Here is a 26,451-nt window from a genome sequence, read left to right as displayed (position 1 = left end):
TCCAGAAAGCAGTGAAACCCCTCAAACGGAAAATAATGGAATGAAACATTGGTGAGGAAAAAGAAAGATACAGAAATTTAACTATTATAATTTTCTAATGCAAGTGATCTCTAAGCTAAAGAATGGTGATAGAGTTGCTAAAGACTAAGAAAATATGAATTTTGAAATCGACAGCAGTTGGACACACCCAGCTGGGCCCTATCATGGAGATCACTGCAACAGAGGAAACTAAAGTTGTATCACCCCACCCAAATACAAACATACCAGATTCCCAAAGGAATTCATTGTTCCGAGAAGGCTTATCAACTTGTGTCACTGAACCAAGGAAAGAGGGAGGGCACAGATGGGGCAAGATGTAAAATGTTAGTTGTCCAAATGAGGCTCCCACATTTAGAACCCATTTCTATCCATCATCCAACTTCACAACAATTTGCATTTATATAGCAACTTTAATGTACAGTGTTTCAACCGAGTCAAAATTTGCAGAGTCATAGAAGATATTAGGAATGGTGACTAAAACCTTGGACCAAGAGACAGGTTTAAGGAGGGTCTTAAATGATGAGAGAGATGTGTACGGAGGGGAAATTCAGAGATTAGGGCCGAGGCAGGGGAGTGCACAGTTGAGAATGATGTTACAAAAGTAGTAGGGGATGAATAACAGACCAGAGTTGGAGAAACATGCAGTTCTCAGATGGTTGGAGATCAGAGATAGGAAGGCCATGGAAGGATATGAATGAAAGAATGAGAACTTTAAATTGGTGGTGTTGCTGGACAGAGAACCATGCAGGTCAGCAAATGTGATGGGTGAATGGGATTTGATGTTGCTTGAGGTATTGGCAGCAGAATTTTTGATGAATTCAAGTTTATGAAGGGTGGAGGATGTGAATAATCGTCAGGATGAAGTATTAAGCAGCTGACAGGCTATGGTAGGGCGGAAACAGGCAATGGAATGAGCATGTAACTAGCTAGTCTTTATGAAGAATATATAGGTTTGGAGCTCAGGTTAGGGTTAAAATGGACATTGAGGTGACAAACAGTCTGGTTCAACACAAGACAATGGCCTGGGAAGGCAATGGAATCAATGGCAAAGAAATGGAGTTTATGGTTTGAAATTGCGGCTCATTTAGGACTGGATGTCAAACAAGAAGGCTGGCAACAGAGGCAGTGGCAGGGTCGAGAGAAGTGGTGGTGAGATAGAGCTGGGTGTCATCAGCATACTAGTGGAACTGGACATCAAGTCTTTGAATGTTGTTCCCAAGCGGAAGGATGTAGATGATGGATAAGAATAGGCCAAAGATAGATCCCTGTGGGGCTCCAGAGCCAACAATGCATAAGCAGGAAGAGGAGACATTGCTGAAGATTCCCTGGCTACAGCTGGATAGGAAAGAGTAGAACCATACAAGGGACACCCCACTTAGCTGGAAGAGAGGTATTGTAGCTTGGGGGCTAGTAAAGGAAATTAGTGGAAATAGGGTCCTCAGCACAAAGAGTCCATTGACAATTGAAGTTCACACAGCATTTGAAGGGCAATGGATGAGAAACTACAGAGATATTGATTCAGGCATAATTACCGCCTCCTGGTAGTAGTGGTGTTATAGCACTTTCAATCAGATCATATGAACATACGAATTAGGAGCAAGAGTAGGCCACTCGGCCCCATAAGCCTACTCCGCCATTCAATAAGATCATGGCTGATCTGCTTGTAACCACAACTCCACATTCCTACCTGCCTCCGATTACCTTTCAGCCCCTTGATTATCAAGAATCTATCTACCTCTGCCTTAAAAATATTCAAAAACCCTGCTTCCATTGTCTTTCGAGGAAAAGAGCTCCAAAGACTCATGACCCTCTGAGAGAAACATTTTCTTATCTGTCTTAAATGGGCAACCCTTTATTTTTAAACAGTGATCCCTAGTTTGGGATTCCCCCATAAAAGGAAACATCCTTTCCACATCTATTCTGTGAAGGTCATAATATGATTGAATTTTACAGCCATTTTGAGGGAAAAACGAGTGCATCCAAGACTGGTATTTTAAACTTAAATAAGGGCAATTATGAGGGCATGAGAGTAGAGCTAGCTAACATGAACTGGCAGATGAGATTGAGGAATATGTCAAGGGATATGTTCAGTGGCAGACATTTAGAGACATTTCAGAATACACAGAATATATACATTCCAATGAGAAAGCGAAATTCCAGGGGGAGGGCCCGCCATCCTTGATTAACTAAAAAAGTTAAAGAAGGTATCAAACTTAAAGAAAAAGCATATAATTACACAAAGATGGGTGGCAGGTCAGAAGATTGTAAAGAATATAAAGGACAGCAAAGAATGACAAAAAGATTAATAAGGAGAGAAAAATTAGAGCATGAGAGAAAGCTAACTAGTAACATAAAGGCAGATAGCAAGATTTTCTATAGATATTTAAATAAGAAAAGAGTTAGCAAAGTGAGCGTTGGTCCCACAGAGTGCATCTGGGGAATTGATAATGGAAAGCAGGGAGACAGCGGACGAATTAAACAGGTATTTTACTTCGGTCTTCACTATAGAGGACACAAGTAACATACCGAAATTAGCCGTAAATTAGGAAACAGAAGGGAGGGAGAAACTCAGGAAAATTACAATCACAAGGGATGGGGTATTGAGCAAATTGTTGGGGCTGCAATGGACTTCACCCTAAGGTCTTAAAATAAGTGGCAAGTGAGATAGTTGATGCACTGGTTTTAATTTTCCACAATTTCCTAGATTCAGGGAAGGTTCCATTAGATTGTCATAGGGAAGAATGTTAGAAGCTTTTGTTAAAGATGTTATAGCAGGGCACCTAGAAAAATTCAAGGCAATCAGACAGAGTCAACATGGTTTTGTAAAAGGGAAATCATGTTTAAGCAATTTATTGGAGTTCTTTGAAGGAATCACATGTGCTGTGGATAAAAGGGGAACCAGTGGATGCACTGTATTTAGATTTCTAGAAGGCATTTGATAAAGTGCCACATCAAAGATTATCACAGAAATTGAAAGGGATAACATATTGGCATGGGTAGAAGATTGGCTAGATCACAGGAAGCAAAGAGTTAGCATAAATGTTTTTTTTTCTGGTTGGCAGGATGTGACGAGTGGTGTCCCAAAAGGGATCAGTGCTGAGGACTCAAGTTTTTACAATTTATATAAATGACTTGGATGAAGGGACGGAAGGAATGGTTGCTAAACTTGCTGATGACACAAAGATAGGTAGGAAAGGAAATTGAGAAGAAAACATATGGAGGCTACAAAGTGTCATCGATAGGTTAAGTGATTGGCAAAGATCTGGCAAATGGAGTATAAGGTGGGCAAATGTGAAATTGTTCGTTTTGGCAAGAAGAATAAAAAGGAAGCTTATTATCTAAATGGTGAGAGATTGCAGTGCTCTGTGGGGTCTGGGTGTCCCAGTACATGAATCACAAAAGGTTAGTATGTAGTTACAGCAGGTACTTAGGAAAGCTAACAGAATGTTATCATTTATTGACAGGGGAATTGATTACAAACGTAGGGAGGTTATGCTTCAGTTGTACAGGGCATTGGTGAGACCACATTTGGAGTATTGTGTACAGTCTCCTTATTTAAGAAAAAATGTAAATGCATTAGAGGCAGTTCAGAGAAGGTTTACTAGTCTAATACCAGGAAAGGCTGGACAGGTCAGGCTTGTATCCACAGGAATTTAGAAGAGTAAGGGGTGACTTAATTGAAACCTTAGAATATAAGAACAGAAGAAATAGGAGTAGACCATTTGGCCCCTCAAGCCTGCCCGACCATTCAATAAGATCGTGGCTGATCTACCCCAGGCCTCAACTCCTCTTTCGTGTCAGCTCCTCAAAGCCCTCAACTCCCCAATATTTCAAAGATCTATGTACCTCCTCTTTAAATACTTTCAGTGATCTAACCTCCACAACTCTCTGGGGTAGAGAATTCTAGACATTCACTACCTTCAGAGAGGAAATTCCTTCGCATCTGTTTTAAATGAGTGTCGCCTTATTCTGTAACTATGTCCCCTAGCTCGAAATTTCCCTCCTAGAGGAAACACCTTCTCAACATCTACCTTGTTAAGCCTCCTCAGAACCTTATACGTTTCAATAAGATCACCCCTCATTCTTCTAAACTCTAATGAATAAAGACCTAACCTGTTTAGCCATTCTTGATAAGTCAACCCCTTCATCCCAGGAATCAGCCTAGTGAATCTCTTTTGAACTGCGTCCAATGCCAGTATGTCCTTTATTAAATAAGGGGACCACAACTGTTAACAGTACTCCAGGTGTGGCCTCACCAAAACAGTTGTAACAAGACTTCCCTATTTTTAAACTCCAACCTCCTAGCAATACAGGCCAAAATTCCATTTGCCTTCTTAATTACTTGCTGCACCTGCATACTAACTTTTTGTGTTTCATGCACAAGAACACCCAGATCCCTCTGTGCTGCACTTTTTTGGAGTCTCTCTCCATTTAAATAATAGTCTGCCTTTTGATTCTTCCTACCAAAGTGCATGACTCACACTTTCCTACATTAAACTGCATCTGCTAAGTTTTTGCCCACTCAATCAACCTATCTATATCCCCTTGCAAATTCCTCATGTCCTCATCACAACATGCCCACCCACCTATTTTTATATCATCAGCAAATTTGGATACATTACACTGCCCCCTTGTCCAAGTCATTAATATAGATAGTAATTAATTGAGGCCCTAGGACTGATCCTTGTGGCATTCCATTAGTTACATTTTTCCAACCTGAAAAAGACCCATTAATCTCGACTCTCTGTCTTCTGTATGTTAACCAATCCTCAATCCATGCTGATACATTACCCCCATGCTGTAAGCTCCTATTTTGTGCAATAACCTTTTATGTGGCACCTTATTGAGTCCCTTCTAGAAATCCAAATACACTACATCTACCAGTTCCCCTTTATCAACTCTGCTTGTTATATCCTCGAAGAACTCTTGCAAATTTGTCAAACATGATTTCCCTTTCACAAAACCATGTTGACTCTGTTTGATTGTGTCAAGCTTTTCTAAATGTCCTGCTATTTCTTCCTTAATAATGGACTCTAGCATTTTCCCAATGACAGATGTTAGGCTGACTGGCCTTTAGTTTCCTGCTTTTTGTTTCCCTCCCTTCTTGAACAAGGACGTCACATTAGCGGTTTTCAAATCCGCCTCGACTCTCCTAGAATCCAATGAGTTCTAAAATATTTCGACCATGGCCTCTACTATCTCTGCAGCCACTTCCTTTAAAACCCTTGGATGCAGGCCATCAGGTCCTGACGACTCGTTTGCCTTTAGTCCTATTAGTTTGTCAATTACTTTGTCCCTCGTGATACAGACTGTTACAAGATCTTTCCTCCCATTAACTCCTTGCTTATCTGATATCTTTGGGATGTTTATTGTGTCCTCCACCATGAAGACCGATGCAAAATATTGGTTTAAATTATCTGCCATCCTGAGGGGTCTTGACAGAGTGGATGTGGAGAGGATGTTTTCTCCTGTGGGAGAATCTAGAACTAGGGGCCACTGTTTAAAAATAAGGGGTCGCTCATTTAAGACAGAGATGAGGAGAAATCTTTTCTCTGAGGGCTGAGTATCTTTGGAACACTCTCCCTCAAAAGGCGGTGGAAGCAGAATCTTTGAATAGTTTTGAGGCAGAGCTAGATAGATTCTTGATTAACAAGGGGGTGAAAGGTTATTGGAGTAGGCAGGAATGTGGGGTTGAGGTTACATTCGGATCAGCCATGATCTTATTGAACAGCAGAGCAGGCTCCGGGGCCTACTCCTACTCCTAATTCGTATGACCCTCAGGATCTTGTATGTTTCAATCGAGTTGCCTCTTACTCTTCTGAACTGCAGTGGATTTGAACCTAGACTGTTCAACCTTTCCTCATAAGACAACCTGCCCATTCCTGATATTAGTCTAGCAAACCTTCTCTGAACTACTTCTGACTCATTTACATCCTTCCTTAAATAAGAGACCAATACTATACACAGTACTCCAGATGTGGTCTCACCTATGCCTTGTACAACTGAAGCATAACCTCCCTTCTTTTGTATTCAACCCTCTCACAATAAATGACAACATTCTATCAGCTTTCCTAATTTGATGTACCTGCATACTAAATTTTTGCAATTCATGAACTAGGACACCCAGATTCCTCTGAATCTTAGAGATCTATAGCCTTTGTAGAATTATTTGAAAGTTCTGTAAAAAGTGAGTTGGGGGGAGATTTTTCCAGGTATGCATGCAGAAGAAAGTGGGACTGGAAGGGGGACGTGAGTGGTGCAGGACACAAGGAAGAGTTCAAAGATGACCCTACTTGTGATCAAGCCAATGGGAAAAGTAGACATGTGAAATGGCAAGTATGAGGGGGGCCACGGGTAGGACAGTGAGATCCGCTACGTTCAGAACAATTCTGAAGTCAATCTCAGAAAATCTGATGAATCCCTCTAACAAATCTGAAGATTCAAATTTGAGTTGAGATATTTAAGGAGTGCAGGATGGCACTGAGGTCAGAGAAGAGAGGGCAAGGTGAGTTTAGATGGATGTTCAAATCACAAAGACTGAGAAGTTGTTCAATGCAAGGATCAAGGAAAAGGGAGTGTGAGTGTGAAACTCACAAGGAGGCTTTGGTGGGCAGCAGCTAATGAAGATTTAAAAACACCGGCAAGAAAGACAGAATAAAGTAAAGTGCTCAAAAGGAAGAGAAGGTGCCAAGGGAATAATGGGACAGAGCAAAGAGGAAATTGATCAGAATGATGACAATTTCAGCAGGGGTGGTGGTGGAAGGCATAGCGACCTGGGAAGGCTTCAGTAAGGGACAAGGCATTGACATCAAGTTCCTTTCAAGGCCATTATTCACAGTATGGTCACAGCTAGCAAGGGCCTTGTTCGCAAGTGAACAGAGGTGTGGAGAGTGGTTATAATCAGCAAAGCTGAAGCAGTCAACATTGGGAAGCACGAACAAGGCAAGAAGGGGGCTGTAATCGCAGAAGGCAGAAGTAACAGTCTCGAGTCTTAAGAATGGAATTTGAACTGAACACTGTTGAGCTTTATTCTAATACTCATTGCCAAACTAGTTCTCCAGTTTAAAGATTTTGTGTACATTTGGACAACCTGACAGTTTAGAAAGCATGACTCTGTGATACTGAATTAATTCCATCCATCCCAAGGTTCTTGTCAGTCATGACTATTTTTAAGTATGGCTGAAAAGTCACATGGTGTAAAACGACACTAGCCAATAAGTCAGCTCTTTTATTGGATAGATTAAAATAAGCATCAAAATAGACACTGAATAAGCAGGTTATTACTGCTGCCATATTACACACAAGGCAGTTCAGTGTGTTGACTTTTGACTTGCAGTAACACAAACAAACAATGCTCCCTTACAGCAAATGTCTACATCTATGTAACAAATTATAAGGTAGTATCAGACTCAGTGCTACAAGAGAAATCACTGATTTTGAAAATGGAGGGTTAACCCACGTAGTCTGCAGCCATTAATGTAAAAATCATAAACTCACTCACAAAAGTAATCATGTTGTAATTGAACACTCAAGTTTGTCACTAGGGATTGGATGCTACTGTATCCCTGGTGAGGCCACAACCCTGATTCCTTTGCTTCTCTACTGAAACTGCCTTCCATTTAAGGTTATTTTTCTAGACTCATTTTCTCTACAAGACCTGGGCCCAACCAACTCCAGTTTTTCCTTTGTTACCCCAGAAAGAACCCAAACTTTATTTCTTCTCTAAGAACAACAGAAAGTGCTGGAAATACTCAGCAGGTCTGGCAGCGTGTGTGGAGAAATGAGTCCACGTTTTGAGTCCAATATGACTCAAGACCCGCTGGGTATTTCCAGCACTCGATTTCAGATTTCTAACAACCGTAGCATTTTGCTCTTATTTTATGTTTCTTCCCAGGTGATACAGCCTAAGTCCCACATCTCAAAAACTCTTTCTCCACAAGGGCTGTCTTCAATAATAACCACTGCGGCTCCCTGCTGACCACAACGGGAATTCTGCGTTGGACCGACTGCCGAGTAACCGCAGCCCATCTCATCCTCCAGAACTGCCCTGTCCAAAGTGACCCCCACACCCCCACCTCTCCCTCCCTCACATCCTCTCCCCCTCCTCCCCACAGGCCTGCTTCCAGCCCCAGATTTACACCCTCAGTGCCCGCCAGATCAAATCTCTCTTACAGGACTGCCTTCTCCCCACTCCCTCACCAAGTGATCCCAACCCGGCCGTTCCCTACAAAGCAACACCTCTTCCCAATGCCGGGAGGGGAGGGATTGGAGAGTCAAAGCTACCAGCAGGCCACCTTGTGTAGGTCCCCACTCCACTGGAGTGACCCATCCCGCTCTCTGACTAGGGCAGCCACCTCCTCGGGGCTGAGGGACAGCTCGATGGCGCCGTGCCGAGAGTGTGTACGTGCGGGACGTGCTGGGTGAGAGTGTGTGTGTGCGGGACCCCGGGGCTGTGAGGCGGCCCCGGTCCCTGCCGCTCCTTACCTTGACAGTGCTCAAGGATAAAGAGAAACTTTCATGGTAGTTGTGTTTAGTCCAGTCGTAAGAATCCCTTAACTCGGGGCGAGCACTGCGCTTTGCTTCTTTTATTCGTTTCTTAGCTTTGTGATTCATTTCCTAAACTCGGAACCACTGACTCCTACGCTACTAAAAAGCCGGCTCCGCCAGCCGCTGCCCCCACCCCGGGGTCTAGGTACAGGCTGTCGAGGAGTCGGGAGGTGGGGGGGTGGGAGGGGGGTTGGGGGGAGGAGGGAAAGCTTTCCAGAATCTTCACCCTCTCCCCGCACCGACCTGTCAATCAAACCGCAGAGGGGGAAGTCCGGCCCGCCCGCGGCGGAAGCTGCGCCCGATTGGTGAATCTGAATGCTCTGAAGAAGAGTCATGCGGACTCGGAGAGCTTTGGGCTCTTGTCTTTCCCCTCCACCGACCTGCTTGAGTTTTTGCAGCAGCTTTTGTTTTCGTTTTCAGATTCCCGGTATCCGCAGTGTTTTGCTTTTTTTAAATCTTTATGTGGTGAATCTGGGTCCGAGTCACTTTTTACAGCGCCGCGGCCACGCCCCCTCCCCTTGTCAGCCGACGTCTGTGAGGTCAGAGTTCATGCCGCCGACGTCATGAGCGGCCTGCCGCCGGTGAAACGTTTCGTGTTTGTGGACGAGCGGCCCAGCGATGGTGCTGAGCGGCTGGAGGTCTCCGTCCCCGAGGTGGCTGACTGACTTCTTGTAGAAGGAGATTAGAGCGCTGTGTCGGTAGCTTAGATAAGAGAAAGACGAGTTCAAATCGTGGTTTTATCGGTTAATTGAGTGCCTTTTCCCCTCATTGGAGGCCTTGAGCCAGCCTTTGGGAGAATAAGCCAATGGAAGGGCTGCCCGCTGCTGTCAGCGCCAATTCAAGCTACCTCTCGGCATGTGCCGTTCACCACCTGTGTTTCCCCCAAACCCCTCCAGTGGGACTGGGCTTGTTTTGGAGCTGGGAAATGTTGGCACTGACCTTTCTGGTTGAGCAGGGAGAGTGTTGAGAGCTGCAGTGTGTGTAGACACAGTCGAGGGACCGAGGGTGAATTCTCTCCCCTTCTCTGTGAAGCTGCTATAAGTCTCACACTTCAATGTTGTCCCGGGGAAGTTGCTGCATCGTTGAGACTCTCTCAGATGAGATGTTAAGCCAAGGCACCACGGTGTCCCCTCCTGTTTTAATGGATGTAAAATGATCCATTTTTGAAGACAGGCGTGGTCTCCTAGTTTAAGTTCCCCCAAAACGGGCCAATTGGACATATATCTCATGCCGTTTGTGTAACTTGGTGCAATTTGACGTCTGCACTTGTCAACAGAAAGAACTGACATTCTACTCGTGTTAGAAAAACAATTCGTTGGTTATAAAATGCTTTAGAATGTCCTGTGAAAGATACTATACAAAAGTAGATTTTCCTCCCTGAACTGTCACTGCCATCGGTGTTTTGTTACATTGAATGTTTTACATAAGAAATAGGGGCAGGAGTAGACCTTTGAGCCTGCTCTACCATTCAATGAGATCGCGATTTTTCTACTTCAAAACCATTTTCTCACACAATCCCCACATCCCTTGATGTTTTTAATTTGGAGAAATCTATCAAAACCAGTCTTGAACATACTCAACAATTGAACCTCCACAGCCCTTTGAGACAGTATTCCAAAGATTCACCATCCTCTGAGTGAAGAACTTTCTCCTCTTCTCAGTCCTAAATGGCCTGCCCCTTATTCTGAGACTGTGGCCCCCTGGCTGTAAAGCCCTTAGCCAGGGGAAACATCCTTCTTTCATCTACCCTATCGAGCCCTGTAAGAATTTTGTATGTTCGAATGAAATCGCCTCCCATTCTTCTAAACTCTCAACAATAAAAGCCCAGCCTATTTAATTTTTCCTCATAGGAATGTCCATCCATCTAAGGAATTAGTCTGGTGAATCTTTGTTCTATTACTACTATCGCAAGTATATCTTTCCTTTGGTAAGGAGAACAAAACTCCACTCATTACTCAAGTGTTGTCTCACCAAGTCTCTATAAGATTGCAGTAAGATATCTTTACTCCAATACTCAAATTCTCTTCTAATAAAGGCCAAAATACCATTTCCCACCTTAATTGTTTGCTGCACTTGCATGTTTGATATTTTTAGATGTGACAAGATATTAATCTTGGCTGAGTGTTAGCACTATTACCTTTAAATCTAAGGCATGGGCAATAAAAATTCTGGCCTAGCCAGTGGCACCCACGTGCCACAAAAGTAATTTTTAAAAATTGGAAGGCATAAGTTCAAGCCCGATTCTAGATTTGAACACCTAATCTAGGCTGCATTTCAAACTGAGCAAAAGCTGCATTGCCAGAGATCTAATTTTTGGTATGCAATAATAAGTCAAAGCCCTATTTGCCCTCTCAGGAGGAGGTGAAAGATTGTATAGCACTATTTGAAGAAGAGCAAGGGAGTTCTGGCCAAAATTTATCTCTCAACCAACTCAGTTAAATAGATTTTCAGCCATTTATTTCATTGCTGTTTGTGACACCTTGCTGCCTGAATTTTGACTAGCATGGTATCTAAGCTAGATACCTAGAACTAGATAGATTGTTAATGAGCAGGAGGTGAAAAGTTATCGGGGATGGCGGGAATGTGGTGTTGAGGTTACAATCGAATCAGCTATGATCTTATTGAATGGCAGAACAGTTTCAAAGTGCCAAGTGGTCTACTTGTGCTCCTAATTCGTATGTTCAAATATACTTCTCCGGCTGTGAAGTACTTTGGAACATCTTGAAGTTATGAAAGGTGATATATAAATACAAGTTGTTTCCTCCTTGTAAATAAAAGTTTCAAATTCGTTTAAAGTATATTCCTATGACCAATAATGCAATTCAGTTCAATATTGCAACTTAATTGCTGTTGAGTTCTTGCTTTGCTTCTGGACTTATTCACTACTGCTATTTCTGGCTTCCGCCATTTCCTTAATAATTCTTGGGTTCTGGCAAGGTTGGCATTTATTGCCACTGAGAAGGTGGTCGGTGAGCTACCCCCTTAAGTGCTGTAGTCTATATGGTGTAAGTGTTCCCATAATACCATTAGGTAAGAAGTTTCAGGGTTTTGACTCAGTGTAATGAAGGAACCATTATATATTTCCAAATCAGGATGTCGTGTAAGTCGGATGGGACTTGGTGATGAACATGTTGCATTGCATTTCCCTGAGACAGCAGTGCTGAAAGTGAGAATTCTTAATCCCAGCAGTTTTTGCAGCAGACCCCCAGAGCAGCACTGACTAGTTACTGTGTACAAATTCGGGGGATAGGGAGGCTTATACTGTAGGGAAGGAGGAGAGGTAAATGTCTGTTAGCGGAGAAGGTTGAAGGAGAAGAATGTTACTGTGTGAATTGATAAAGTTGGCTGTTAATGAAATTTAGCAATGGAGATTGCTAATACAATATTCACATTAATATTCCAATTTTGTGAAATTATGAAAAGTCAGTTTTTGCTATAATCTGCAATTTCCAATGACCCTAACAAAAGGAGCAGCTGCTGATAATATGCACCCCAATGAAGTATTTTTGCTTGTGCTGAGGAAGCTTCAGCACTGTACCTGAACATATTTTACTGGTTTTGTATCATAGGATGCAGTTACCACTGATCCATCAAAGGAGCCCATTACGTAGCTTTCCCATTTTAGAATCATTGTACGACATATTGTTCCTCTGAGTGAATGCTGTTTTTTTTGTTGATTTATGTGAGTGCAACATCAAAACTGGCAATTGGATAAATAAAATAATTTTATTTTGACAACAGAATTTCCTGAAAGATGCAATGTTATAACGTTACTGAATAACATAGTCCTGCAACAGATCAAATCATGAGGCTATTCCCACGTCATTTCTATCAGCAATACATACGAAGGAAACCAAATGTCTGGCCATGTAATCTGATTTTCGTTTCCTTAAGTACATTCCAGTCAGCTTCACAAATGAAAATAAAATTGTACTGTATTGCTTATTGAATCATTTAGCATTCCTGTATTATTATTTAAAATGTGTTAATTCCTAATTTAGGTTACATATTGTTCCAAAAAGGTAATACAATCCCACCTAGATATCATCTACATTTTGTGATTTTGTATAATTAATTCCATGAATTTTTTTTTTAAAGTTAAGCAATCTGTATAATAAACAAGAACTGGGGAATGAATCATGGAATACTACCCCACAGAAGGTCATTCAACCCATTGGATCTGCACCAACTCTTTTGAAGAGCATTTCAGTTAGTCCCACTCCCTTGCTCTTTCCCCATGTTCCTGCAATTTTTCTTCCTTCAAGATTTTATCCAATTTCCTTTTGAAAGTCACCACTGAATCCTGGAATAATTATGAATTGCTGCTATTCATTGATGGACGTACTATAAAACTTGTTGCTACATGTGCAATATAGATCAATGAAGAAAAACAAGTGAAGGATACAGTAACGTGACTTTCTGAACCAACCTGCTTGAACTTAATATTCTGTCCTCTCCCCTCCTCGTTAAAGAGTGCTGTGGGATCTTCTATGCCCTGAGAGGGTAGATGGGGATTTGGTTTTAACATCTCACCTGAAAGACTGCGTCAGAGATAATGCAGCACCTCCTCAGTACTGTCAATATTGTCAAGTTTCTGGAGTTGGGTTTGAATCCAATAATTTTCTGACTCAGGTGAGAATGTTAATATTAAATCACGGCTGATCAAGATAGTTCATTTGTTTTGAAGCGTAAGCACTGTTTGTGTAAGTAAAGACAATTTTCATACAAGATCCCATAAACAGAATTGAGAAGAATGATCCTTTGTCTTCTTCCCTATCTCCAACCTCTCTTTTCAAAGCTCTTGAACATGATGGCACCTCCCATAACGTCATGTTTGAATCTCTCCAATCTAGTTTCTGACATTGCCACAGCTCTAATGGCTGCCCAGGAAATGTTAAACAGAATAAAACCTACTCTATATCACTTGGGTAACTATACAGCTGACATTCCCCAATCACTCTCACTGAAGCCCGAGTAGACCCCATCACCTGATTCTCTACTGAAATGTCTCTAACTAAAGCCACAAATTACATCCACAGCAACTGATGCACAATTTCTCTTGACCTATCTTCAGTCTTTGACATGGTTGACCACACTGTTTCTCCTTTAATGTCTCTCCTTCATTGCCCAGTGAAGTGGAACTACTCTCGCCTGGTTCCTAGCTTACCAGTCTAGTTGGAGCTTACCTATCCAGAGAATCTCCTGCAATGGCTTTATTTCGTGTCCCTACAGTTATTTCTGGAGATCACTGACTCCATTGCCTAGCCATCGATTCCATCAGTATTTCTGTAACTTCCCAAAATTCTCCAAAAACTCCCTTCTCCAAATCTGGCCTCATGCATCCCCAATTTTCTGGCCCCCGTTGGCAGCTGTTGCTTCAACTGTCCAGGCCCTAAGCTCTGGAGCTCCCTATACAAACATCTGTACCTCACCACCTCTCTAAGATGCTGTTTAAATACTAGGTCTTTGACCAAATGTTTGATCACCAGTCCTAGGCCTGAATCTTGCGTCTAGGGTCTGAACCCCTATTTCTGACCCAGATCAGACAAAAAAATACAGTCACCTTTGAGAATCAGTGCAGAAACCACGCACCCTTTTTATGGCACTAGCTGTCATATTCTGTAAGTAAAGTGTTTAAATGTCCCAAAGCTTCTTTGAAAAGCTAAGGAGAGAAGGTAAATTAGGGGGTAGGATGACAGGGGTGATAAGGTGCAGATAGGTAGGATGGCAAAGGTGATAGGGTAGCAGGTGGGCAACTAGGTAGGGTGGTAGTTGGGTTGGGGGTAGGATGGCAGGTGGGTGACTGTGGAGTTGGGTCAGGAGGGGTCAAGGGGGGTGGGTCTACCCAGGCCTGATCAGGGGCTTCAGTGTGAGTGACTGGGGAGGGTCAGTTGTATGTTACCCAGGTGATTGAGACTAGGTTTTATTCTGTCTAACATTTCTTGGGCAACGACCCAGATAAGTAAGTCGGAACTGTCTGAAGTTCCCAACTCTAACCCAGTTTTTCGGAGTGTCCCAGAGAGCAGGGAGTTCAAACTTCCTGGGCAATTCCCACAAAGTCCTAGCAATGAAACTTCCAAGGGGTCTTGTAGTGCATTTTCCGGGGTACATCTGGTCTCCAACCTGCAAATATTCAGCAAGTTAGGCAGTACCTGTGAAGAGAGAGAGTTAGCATTTCAAGTTGATAACCTGTCATCAAATGTTTTTCTTTATGGTTCATCAATTTTTGTCTGATTAAGTTCCTGTGAAGTGTCTTGGGATGTTTTACCATGTTGAAGGTGCTATTTAAATGCAAGTTGTTGTTGCTTCCTCAGGTACTGGATCCCCAATATGGTATGTACATTTGGCCATGTGCTGTGGTTCTAGCACAATACATATGGTTTTACAGAAATACAGTAAGAGGAAAGGCCATTTTAGAGGTAAAATAAATTAATTTGATTTTGATAATAAAAGTATTTCAAAAACAGATAGAAAATAGGTGGAAACATCTGGGATAAATTAAGATACTTTTGTTAGAGAATTCCATGTCATTTTGCTTCATAAGAGGATAAGTGTGCTCGCTGCTGATCAAGACTGAAATCCCTTTTAAAATTGACAACTACAGAAGAAAAATTAAGTTTCTACTAAAAAGTTATCAAACCTGACAAATTCTAAGCCAGTCTCGCAAAAAGAATAAAAATAAGTATAACCTGTTGGCATTTTTTTTAAAAGTGTGCCAGTTGAATTTTTGAAACATCTTTATCCAACATTCAAGCAAGATTACATCAGAATTTTTAAAATTGAAAGTACAATTTTACCTTTTATTGAAGTATTGATATTGTGTAAAGATTAGTCCTATTACTCTTGCGTTTTTTGTCAACTCTTGCGCACCGTTAGGTTAATTGACATTTGCGAAAGATTTGATTCAGTTGTAAATAAAAAGCTGCAATACTTTTAAATCACAGAAAATTGAATCTTATTGTTTTCAAATCATTACATATATATCAATAAGGAATGGTGCAGGAATTAATTTTCTGTTTTCAGATTGGTGCTGGTGCAAGCCTACCTGGGATAGTGGCAGCAAAATGTGGTGGGAGAGTGATTTTATCGGATGGTGCGGAGATTCAGAATTGCTTGGATAACTGCCGCCTGAGTTGCCAGATTAATAACCTTGAGGATGTGTCTGTCATCGGTTTAACCTGGGGGCAAATATCTCCTGATCTAGTGCTGTTACCACAGATAGACATCATTCTGGGTTCTGATGTGTTTTATGAGCCTAAAGGTAAAGATTTAAATTTTGCAAAACCAGTCCTGTATTTCTGCTTGTCTTTATATTTTCTACTGACTGAATAATTTTAACTACTGATATATTTGTCCTGGAGGCAAAAGACACAAAGGATTTCACTGTCTATAACTTGGGTGTTCAGTAAGATGAAGGAGCATTATTAATTTCAATAGGAAGTTACGCTTCTCTTCATGGTTAACTGGAACATATTCTTAGGAGCAGGAGTAGGCCATTTGACCCTTCGAGCCTGCTCCAACATTCAGTAAGATCACGGCTGATATATATGGTTGTGGTCTCAACTCCACTTTCCTGTCTGCCCCTTATAACTGCATTGACTTTAACAACATGCACCTGCACCATGACAGGTACTGATGACTGCTGGACCAATCACCGCTTTATCCAATGTACCATCTCGGTCAACCTGCAAGCATCCTGCTTAAATGCCTCCTCCCAGTGCCAAGGAACTCCTTCCAAAGTCACAGTATAATTTTTTGTGCTTTGAAAGACATGATGGACAAGATCCTCACTGCATGGCAAATTCAAGAAAAATGCAAGAAAAAGCACCAATTTTTTTGATCTCACAAAAGCCTTCGACTGTGTCAACCACGAAGGCTTAAGGAGTATCCTCCTCAAATTTGCCTGCCCTCTGAAATTTGTCACTATTCTCCGTCTACGCTGCCATGACGTACAAGCTATGATCATCACCAATGAAACCGCCACAAACCCTGTGTAGAGTCAAAGAGATCTACAACACAGAAAAAGGCCCTTTGGCCCATTGAGTCAGTGCCGGTCAAACAAGTACCTAACTATTCTAATCCCATTTTCCAGCACTAGGCCCATAGCCTATAGAAAACTGGGGTCAAACAAGGCTGTATCATTACACCAACTTTCTCCTCCATTTTTCTTACTGAAACACTGCATCCCACCTCCAGCAAATTATCCATAGCTGTGAAGATAATCTACAGGACAGGAAACTGTTTCGACCTACGTTGCCATCAATCAAAAACCAAAATCACTCCAACCTCAGTCATAGAACTTCAATATGCAGATGGTGCTGGTATTGGTGCTCACTCAGAAACTGAGCTCCAGGTCATTATTGACTCTTTTTTCGAAGCATAATGCTTGGAAAACTAAGATCCTCTTCCAACCAGCACCCACAGCAAAACACTTCTCCCCCATCCCATCGATTAAGTTCAATGGCAAGATCCTGGTAAAGTTGAACCATTTTCCATATCTTGGGAGCCTCCTATCAACAAAGGCAGACAAAATTTGTCATTGCCTCCAATGGTCAGCTCAGTTTTCAGCTAATTGAGGAAGAGAGTATTTGAGGACTAGTATCTCAAACCCGAGGTTAAGGTCATGGTTTATCGGGCAGCAATGATCCCTAAGCTCCTTTATGCTTTGGAGACATGGACAACCTACAGCAGGCACCTCAAAGCACCAGAAAACTATCACTGGTTGTGTCTTCGCAAGATCATCCAAGAAAGGTGGACAGTAGCTCTCTCCAAAGCCAACTTGCCCAGCATCAAGGCATTAATTACTCAAAACCAATTCTGCTGGGCAAGACATGTCATTCATATGCCTTACACCAGAATCCTGAAGCAACTGCTCTTCTCGGAACTTGATCGTAGCAAGAGATTCCCTGAGAACAGCAGAAACATTTTAAGAATGTTCTCAAATCCTCCATGAAGAGGTCAATCATACCCGTCAACTCATGGGAGACCCCAGCTTGTGACCATTGCTCATTTGGGAAGGCACCAAACACAGTGAGAGATTTGGTTGGGAACGTGCATCTGGAGCGAAGTTGAAAAAGCCATTAGAAAACTGAAAAACAGCAAAGTCCCTGGAACAGATGGAATTCCTGCTGAAATTCTGAAACACAGATACATTCCTGGCAGGTTCTTCACAACCTCATATCCCTCATTTGGTAAGAGGAGCACATGCTGGGAAGCTGTGATGGCGGCGTGCACAACCTCAGCTACCCAAGCACCACCTGCCCCACACATGGTAGAGTCTGCAGATGGCACATTGGACTTATCAGCCATTTCAGAACCCATTGAACCAGAATGGAAGTCAGTCATCCTCATCTCAAATGAGTCCCTACAAAGACAAAGAATAATGTGCATTTATGCTGTGCCTTTAACACGCAAAAACATTCCTTGTGCTTTACCGAGGGAAGGATGAAAAGAAACATGCCAAGTTACGTTAGGACAGTTAGGAGAGATGACTGAAGGTGTTTGAAGGAAAAGGTGGCAAGGAAACAGCCATTGCGAGATTTGAACATTGAAAAGGAGTTTGTTTTCTAACCTCTCTCAAAATGGACCATATTGGCAAACCATCGTTCAATACAGTAATAGGAGACATTTAAAATGGTGTCCAAGAGTCTTGCACAATATATTTTTCCAAAAAGCAATAAATAAACACTAATGAGTCACCATAAGTTAATAAAGATATGAGGGAAAAAATGATGGTATGGAAAGGGAGACAGGGAGAATATGAAGAGACAAGCAGAGAAATAAAAAAAATACAGTTAGTAAGGTAGAGGAACAATGAAATTCAATTATCAAGAATTACAAAACAAAATAGTAAAAATATTCTACAGGCACACAACTAAAAAGTATGTTGGGATGAGAATTAGGTCACTAAAGCATGCTCAATGAAAATCACAGACAGCAATAATGAAATGGCAGAAATATTCAAGTTATTTTGCTTCAGTATTTATCAGGAAGGTGGATCTGGTTCGCATGAGAATGGAAGATGAGATTAGAAATGATATAAATTAAGAGGAGAAATATTTAATGAACCAATGAAATTCAAAGAGGACCAAATCTGTGTTAATTATATAGAAGTGTTTAATTGGATGCAGGTCATGGACACTAAGAGGGCATTTGAGTCCTTACAAATAGACATACAAAACTCTCATAATATAGTATCAATGCTTTTTTGTCCTAAAGATGTGAAAATTGGAATAAGCTCATTCAGCAGAAACTGGTGATTGAACCAGTGACATTCTTAGCCTCCAAGGCACAGATACTCATGTCAACAAGCTGAATAGCTGGAGCACAAAATTAAAATACTGTGGATACTTCAAATCTGATATAAAAACTGAAAATGCTGGTAATACTCAGTAGGTTTGGCAGCATCTGTGTATATCAGATGAAAGATCATCGACCTGAAACTTTCCATAGATGCTGCCAGACCGGCTGAATAATGAGTAGATTTGAGTGATGAGCATTATTACCTTTAGTATTTTTGCTTTTGTGTCTTTTTTTTTCCTGAAATGTAATTAAATTTGCCATAAAATCCAATGTGAAACTGCACCTTGTGATGACTTATTACTGTATGTCATTCAGCACCCCTTTTAAGTGTCTTTAATTAATTTTTTTTATAGACTTCGAGGATATATTAACAACTGTTTTTTACCTCATGCAAAAAAATCCACATATGCTTTTCTGGACCACTTATCAGGAACGCAGGTGAGTTTTTAATTACTGTAAGCACCTGAACAATATTTTTAATGCCTGGATGAGTGCAACTCCAACAACACTCAAAGTTCAACACCATCCAGGATAAAGCAGCCTGCTTGATTGGTACCCCATCAGCCTCCTTAAACTGTCACTCCTTCCACCACCAACATGCAGCGGTAGCAGTACATACCATCTACAAAATGCACTGCAGCAAGTCACCAAGGCTCCTCTTGACAGCATCTTCCAAACCCGTGACCTCTACCACCTAGAAGGACAAGGGCAGCAGATGCACTGGAACACCACCACCTTGAAGTTCCCCTCCAAGCCGCACATCATCCGGACTTGGAACTATATCGCTGTTGCTTCACTATTGCTTGGTCAGTCCTGGAACTCCCTAACAGCACTGTGGGTATATCTACACCACATGGACTGCAGTGGTTCAAGGTGGCTTCCCATCACCCACTCAAGGGCAATTAGGGATGGGCAATCACCAGCGATACCCACATCTCGTGAATGAATAAATTAAAAGGAACTTTCTGTATGTTTGACTGAAACACTATTGCCAAGTATAATTTTGAGTTGATTATTCCAACCTAATAAAGCAGCTTCAAGATTTATGGAATTGAGGCCTGCCAGTCTTGCCTGGCATCAGCATTCATTCTTCCCTTCATGTGCTAATTCCAACATTCATTGTCAGCTCATCTGTTATAAGGAAATATTGGCTGTCTAGCTGTGGCTTAAATGCAATAAGCTTCATAACTTATCACTCATCAACTCTATTGGAGATCTGAACTTTTATTTTTACGCTGCTTTCCATATCATCATAACATTTAACAAGAAATCAAGTACTTTTTAAGTATGGTACTTGCTCACTGTAGTAAGGTAGGCAATAATAGTAGCCAGTTTGCACAAATAAGTGTTTTTATTACAGATGTGTGACCAAACCAAAATATTGTAATTTTGTGATATTCCCCCCTTAGATCTATTTATTTGTAATTCTCAATTTGTCCATCTAAAACAAATAACAAGATTCAGTAAGACAATTGTGTTAGATGCTGATTAATTATGTTGAACTCCTAGATGATATTGTAAATGTAAGACAATAAATGGTTTGTCACAACAGGCTGAAATTTTTCATAGATGACTGCATTTATATTTTAACAGAACTAGTTGAATCTACCATGGTACTGCTCAGTCAAGGCAGTGCTTTTTCAGCTGAGGTATTGAATTGGAGAATAGGGTGAATTGCTTGTTGACATGCCAGAAAGTTTTTCTTAATTTTATTTACTAAAAAACTTGTATTTAAGCTAGTAACCGGTTACTCATGTGGAATACACAACACTTTAAATGCTCATTTTTGCTGATAAAACAATTTTTAGCTGTATTAGAACTGCACTCAAATCTTAAATATCTTTTATTGCACTTGGTCTATTGCCCAAGGACCATACCCTAAACTCTTATCAGGATCAACTTCCACTATTCCTATCATAACACAGACCAATTGGATATTATGCCTGATCTTCACTATTCTGATCGTGAACTCTATCCAATATATTACACAAACTTTTACTATCCCTTTTAACTTAATTATATTCAAACAAGTGTGGAAAAAAAAAACTTGGGTTTATAAGAAATATGTATTGCCTTGCTGTAAGAATTTTCCTTTAGTGTAACTTCTAAATTTCTCTTCCAGTGCTGACTGGTCAATCGAAGCATTGCTATACAAGTGGAATATGGAGTGTGTTCACATTCAACTAGAAACATTTAATGCAGATGAAGAATGCCTTGCTGGATCCAGTTTGCCTGGAAGTCACACTGTTCACATGATGATTATCACCAGAAGGACTGGTATTCCTTCAGTAACCTACAGCCAGTTCAGTGGCAAAATATAACAATGTTTTTCTCATTGGAAGTACCATTTTAGAAAGACTGCAATCTCCGTTGGTGCTATCATTTTTCCATTCAGAATTAATTACATGCACAGGGTTATACCGAAGGAAACCTTGTAAATATTCCAGTTAGACACCATATGTAGAAAATCTACTGTAGAAACATTTAGTTGAAGTATAGCTCTGCTGTTGAAAGTGTGGGGGGCATGGAAGATATAGGAATAAAAATGTAGAATTGTTTGGCTTAAAATCTTTTATAAAATACATTAATTAGCTTTTAAACCAATATTTCCTGATTATCCCTATTATTCTCCTGTCAAACCAGTGGAGAGGATATGATCCAAAACAAGTGCTTCATATTTATTTCTTGATGACTAGTGCTATTGGGTATTGATACTACAGCCTAGTCTTAACTCAGTTTAAAGATCATAAACAATTAAAAAAAATGCCTTTATAGGATGGTAGCGGCTTCCAAATCCCTGCTCCTTTCCTACCTTATCTCTGAATTCAAGCATATGAAGTGCTCTTTTTTCCTGATGCAACAGACTGTAATCTCAATGTCCAGTTACAAGAAACAATCTTATTTATCTTTGATTGATTTAAAGGTCTACCTACTCAGTGTGTGCTTTAACTGAGATACTTTATTACCCTCAAATTAGGAACAATGAAATTTTCACTTGAAGACAACAAAATAATGCATGTAAAAAGCATTTCCCCACGTATTCTCGGTTCTTAAAAGAGAGCATGCTAAATGCTTAAATTATGCAACTACAGTGTCTCATTGAAATAAACGGACATATTCCCAAAGTACAATGTGCTTCTCCCTATATTTAACAAAAGTGGCCAATAGGTGCTCATTTTGAATTGGTTGCAGTTTGTCATCAGTCTTGTCACTTGTTCCATTCGAAAGAGTAACTTCTGCAGCTTGGGAGTTCTGAGGTCAGTATGGAATCAGTTACACATTGTTCTAAACACATTCCCAGGAAAGTTGCCTAGGAATCAGTGCATTAGATAACACCACGGCACACATCATGCATAATGAGTTAACACGTAAGTAACCGTTTCCAAAAGTGCTGCAAATTTTGCATTTCTGGACAACTGTTTCTGAAGCACCTAGATATTAGGTACCTTGTTTTGATTAAAAAAAATTTTACTTAATTGATTGTAAAGTGTAGTTTACCTCAATGCCGGTTAGGAGACAGAAAAGCATTAACCATGGACACGGATTCAAGGTTTATATTGGTTATGCTGGTACTTCCACTCTTTCTAACATTATCTAGACTTACGAGGAACTGTGCACATTTGATGTGTAATTCCTTATCTCACGATTGTGCTTTCATTACTCTGTTGGACACCGCCTCATCTTCTGTGTTGTAAGGAAATTACTGCAAGTGTATTGTCAATGCACAGTATCAATTGAAAACACAGCCAAAGTAAAAATAACTTCCCCTGAAAGTGGACAGAGTGCCCAGTTCACCAGGGGAAACAAGGATTAATACAGGCTCTTTGAACAAGGGCATAAGAATCAAGATAAAAGCAAAAGAACTGCGGATGCTGGAAATCCAAAACAAAAATAAAAATACCTGGAAAAACTCAGGGTGTCTGGCAGCATCTGCGAAGAGGAACACAGTCAACGTTTCAAGTCTGTATGACTCTTCAACAGAACTAAGTAAAAATAGAAAAGAGGTGAAATATACCTGGTTTTGGGGGTGGTGGTGGGACAGGTAGACCTGGATAGAGGGCCAGTGACAGATGGAGATAGCCAAAAGATGTCATAGACAAAAGGACAAAGGTGTTGATATTATCTAAGGAGTAAACACCTTGTCAAACACCAGAAGAGAAATGGAAAGCAATGAAGGTGAACAAGGCAAAAGAGAGGTACGGAAATCCTGTCGGAGAGAAGAACAATACTTCTTCAAGGATCAGCTTGTCCCTGGTCTAGTGATGATCAGTAGAAGTGAATTATGGATCATTGCATTGTGATTGCAATTATCAATTTGATAATTTCTTGTCTGAAGATTGTTTCATGAACGCTTTTAACAAATACAATTTAAAAGTAGCTAGTTAATGTCCAGACATTTAACAATGCACTAAGAATTTTAGAAGCATCCTTTTTACAGTACTAAATGTAGCTATAATTGAACTTCAGTCATTCCAAACTCCACTTTGGGAGTTTTTGGAGAGGCTTTCGTACTCTGATCCAGTAATCATCATTAAAAAGTAGTCAAAATTAATAAGAATCTTGGATAAACTTGGAAACTCAGTAATTTCCCCCCCATTTCTTTTGTTAATCTTCCAGTACCCAAATTTATACAATGCATCCTGGAATAGCACTTTCACTTGCTCAAAAATGTACATGTCTAACTTTTTTCAGTTCTGATGAACTGTCACAGACCTGAAACATTAACTGTATCTCTCTCCACAGATGCTGCCAGACTGCATTTCCAGCAGTTTCTGTTTTTATTCTGTTTGTCTTGTGCAACTTTATTTTGACAGTTAAGTTTCACATTGTTAGGGCATGTCAAAATATTTGCTCAAAATGGAAACCACTGCTCAAACAAAAAAGTTAGACTATACTTTAACTGCAGAAAAAAAAGCATATACAACCTCTTAACGTGTCGTTGTCCCCCCCACCCCCGGCAACCTTCCCTATAGTACTAAGTTTTAACAATGTTTCACAATATTAAATAGTCACAACAACAGTACAGATTGAAAAAAATTAGTTTGCATTCAAAACACAATGTTCTATGCAGAAAATTTATACTCTTCCTTCAACTGGATACTTTAGTTGCTTCTTCCACCCAGGTTATAAGTCACTCAATTTATTTATGTCACTGAATCACAGCCTCAATTAAGTCCAGTCTTTGCAATCTGCTTAGCAATAATTTGGCTGGAACAGCATTCTCCTGTCAATCTAAGTAGTTCACAGAACAATTTATGGAGATATCCTCTGGCTGCATTAAGTGTGGCCCCTTTATGAATGAGCTAAGATGTCTCAGCTTTATAGAGTTCTACAGCCATCAATTACTAAATAAACTTTGCATGAAATTCAGACTACATACGTAAGCTCATGCAGGTTTGAAGTGCTACAAAGCTACAGGCTGCTACTGTGCACAGGCAATTTTGCTTGTCACCCAACATAAGTAACAAGTACAATATACTTTGGATTTAACAATGTCCAAGGTGGTCAAAGACAAATTATTCTATTGTTCAAAGAACTTACTTTCCTCTTTTAAGATTCATAATGAATAGGAGTAGGCCATTCAAGCCTACTCTATCATTCAGCTAATCTTCTACCTCAACTACTCTGTCCTACACTATTCCCAATATGAACCACTACTGAGTAATGATATTTGAAGTTACAATGCAGCTGTAAAAATGCAGGATTCAATTATCAAAAATGAAGCATTTTATTTGGAACTGACTCAGGCTAAACAAAACACATGCAATCCCTAATGCTTCAACTGCTCTAACAATGTTAAGAATGATTTTAAGCCTGTCCATTTAAATGGAAAACAGATGAGTGGGCAATTAAATGATTTACATGTCAACATACTACACTGATCCTGCCACCTACCATTTTAACTGCCATGAAGCCCACCTGAAGCCAACTGGATGCCCCTCTATATATGCCCAATATCACAGGCCTACAACTCCAAATTTAACTATAGCCCAAGAAGGGAAGCCATTGTGCTTTTCCCACCAATTTAAGACAGCAAGAATACCTGAGGCCAGTAGAGAAACAATTTCGGTTTAATGTTTTCATTGTGGAGCCAAGACTAGCAGCAATGTTCCCCAGACCCCACAAACTATCTCTGCTCAAGGCTCTACATTCTGTCCCGAAATCCAATCCCCATGACATACATCTGTCTGCATCAACCCAAATTTCTGCTCCTGCCCATTTGACACTTCCAGCTAGTTGCAGGCAGGTGAGGCCCCAGGTATAACAGTCCCTGGACCTCACACTGCTAATGTCTGGAAAGAGGGTTTGATGTTTTTGTGAAACTCCACCCACTCCTTGATTTGCACTCCTAGTTAAAATCAGGACTTTAATATCAATATACTGTTATCACAGTAGCAAGTTGAAGGAGATTATAAACACTTTTCCCAGTTAAGAAGCAGAACTAGAAGACTTGGGTTTCAGCTTTTACAATGTTAAGATGTAAATATTACTGCACAATACATATGACATTTCAATGAAACTATACATGTATGTACTCAATTTCTAACAAACGTGCTATAAGCACAACAGTCACAACTTGAACAAATAAGACAATTAGAAATTATGAGTAATTTTCAGGCCAATCATTTCTCAGTCACAAACAAGAATATCACCCTGAATTATCATTCAGTATATCTGATAACACTAATCAATGAGATCGTACATATTAGGACCCCTGCTAAAATACCTACCATGGTGTGGGAAGCATGAATCACCAATTTCCACCTAACCAAGTGAAAAATTCCAACCTATGCACTATTCTTTAAACTCTTAAAACTCCTGGTTTTAATATTCTTTTTGTCCAGAGGTATTGCCAACACAGTGCACCGCTGTTATTGTAAAATCCTTAAAGCAATTGTGTCCAAAAGACAATGATAAAAACATCTAATTCCATTATAAAATGTACAAAGTGGTTGCCAGCCCCATCCAGAATGTGGAGCATTTTCTATGTAATCATACTTTTAAAAAAATTACGAATGTCCAATATTACAAGGTCAATGAGCTACTGTTGTTATCTCCAAAAGTAGCAAGGCCTAAAGAGGTGGTTTGTTTAACACCTTCAGCTGGCATGAATTCCAGGGTTGCAAGATATTTTCACACCTCTGATGGTGCTATTTTTGCCAATTGTTTTATTCCCAGTTGTGCTATGGCAGTCACTTGGCAATACAAGCACTATGAGATCCACAGCACAAAGAACCCTATGCATCATTTGCAATGCAGCATCACTCGATCTGCATTTTTCCTTCTGTGGGAAACAGAATCAAATATAATTGATCCAGGCTCTAGACAAAGCTACATTTCCAGAATGCATTAAATGATCTGCTGAGCAAGGTGGCAAATTTTGATTTCTGACTGAAATCGGGAAGGGATCTACTTCAGACACCTGTATTTTGTGGTCCAAGCACAATTCCAAGGAAAACTAGATATATATATATTTTTTAAATTAAAATAAAACAGAATTTCCCAGTGCAGCAAAAATCAACAACAAACAATTATGCAAGAGATAAAGCTGTGTTTTTATAA

At 40.4% G+C, this 26,451-nt stretch overlaps 2 protein-coding genes across 7 annotated transcripts in view; one reads left to right on the top strand and one right to left on the bottom strand.

Moving 5' to 3' along the window:
• jmjd6 (jumonji domain containing 6, arginine demethylase and lysine hydroxylase) overlaps positions 1 to 8,753 on the bottom strand; it is a 40,015-nt gene extending 31,262 nt beyond the window's left edge. For 2 of the 3 annotated variants that reach the window (XM_041216923.1, XM_041216925.1), the window contains exon 1: positions 8,524 to 8,753. In XM_041216923.1, coding sequence (XP_041072857.1) covers positions 8,524 to 8,652 — 129 coding nt within the window. In that variant the 5' untranslated portion in view covers positions 8,653 to 8,753. Of the gene's footprint in view, positions 1 to 264; positions 301 to 8,523 lie in introns of those variants that run through there. The other variant, XM_041216926.1, reaches the window with a different exon arrangement.
• A 119-nt stretch (positions 8,754 to 8,872) lies between these two features.
• Positions 8,873 to 22,016, top strand: LOC121293718 (methyltransferase-like protein 23). 4 transcript variants are annotated; one of them, XM_041216930.1, is made up of 5 exons: positions 8,873 to 9,239; positions 14,901 to 15,005; positions 15,610 to 15,847; positions 19,242 to 19,326; positions 21,011 to 22,016. In XM_041216930.1, the coding sequence occupies exons 1-5, from the start codon at positions 9,150 to 9,152 to the stop codon at positions 21,207 to 21,209; spliced, it is 717 nt and encodes a 238-aa protein (XP_041072864.1). In that variant the 5' UTR covers positions 8,873 to 9,149; the 3' UTR covers positions 21,210 to 22,016. The 4 variants fall into 4 exon arrangements, with proteins under 4 accessions (XP_041072864.1, XP_041072862.1, XP_041072863.1 ...); XM_041216928.1 differs by having other exon boundaries at positions 9,088 to 9,239; positions 14,901 to 14,919; XM_041216929.1 differs by lacking the exon at positions 8,873 to 9,239 and adding an exon at positions 9,255 to 9,280 and having other exon boundaries at positions 14,901 to 14,919.
• Positions 22,017 to 26,451: the final 4,435 nt, after the last annotated feature.

This window comes from Carcharodon carcharias, chromosome 22 (assembly GCF_017639515.1).
Source record: "Carcharodon carcharias isolate sCarCar2 chromosome 22, sCarCar2.pri, whole genome shotgun sequence".
NCBI lineage: Eukaryota > Metazoa > Chordata > Chondrichthyes > Lamniformes > Lamnidae > Carcharodon > Carcharodon carcharias.
The sequence above is the reverse complement of the archived record's forward strand: the minus strand, read 5'-3'. Positions and strand labels throughout refer to the sequence as shown.

Coding starts and splice junctions, on each gene's coding strand:
- LOC121293718 (XM_041216930.1), top strand. CDS start 9,150: ATGAGCGGCCTGCCGCCGGTGAAACGTTTCGTGTTTGTGGACGAGCGG. Junction 15,006..15,609: donor GAGGAAAGGCCATTTTAGAG/GTAAAATAAATT, acceptor TTCTGTTTTCAG/ATTGGTGCTGGTGCAAGCCT. Junction 19,327..21,010: donor ACCACTTATCAGGAACGCAG/GTGAGTTTTTAA, acceptor TTTCTCTTCCAG/TGCTGACTGGTCAATCGAAG.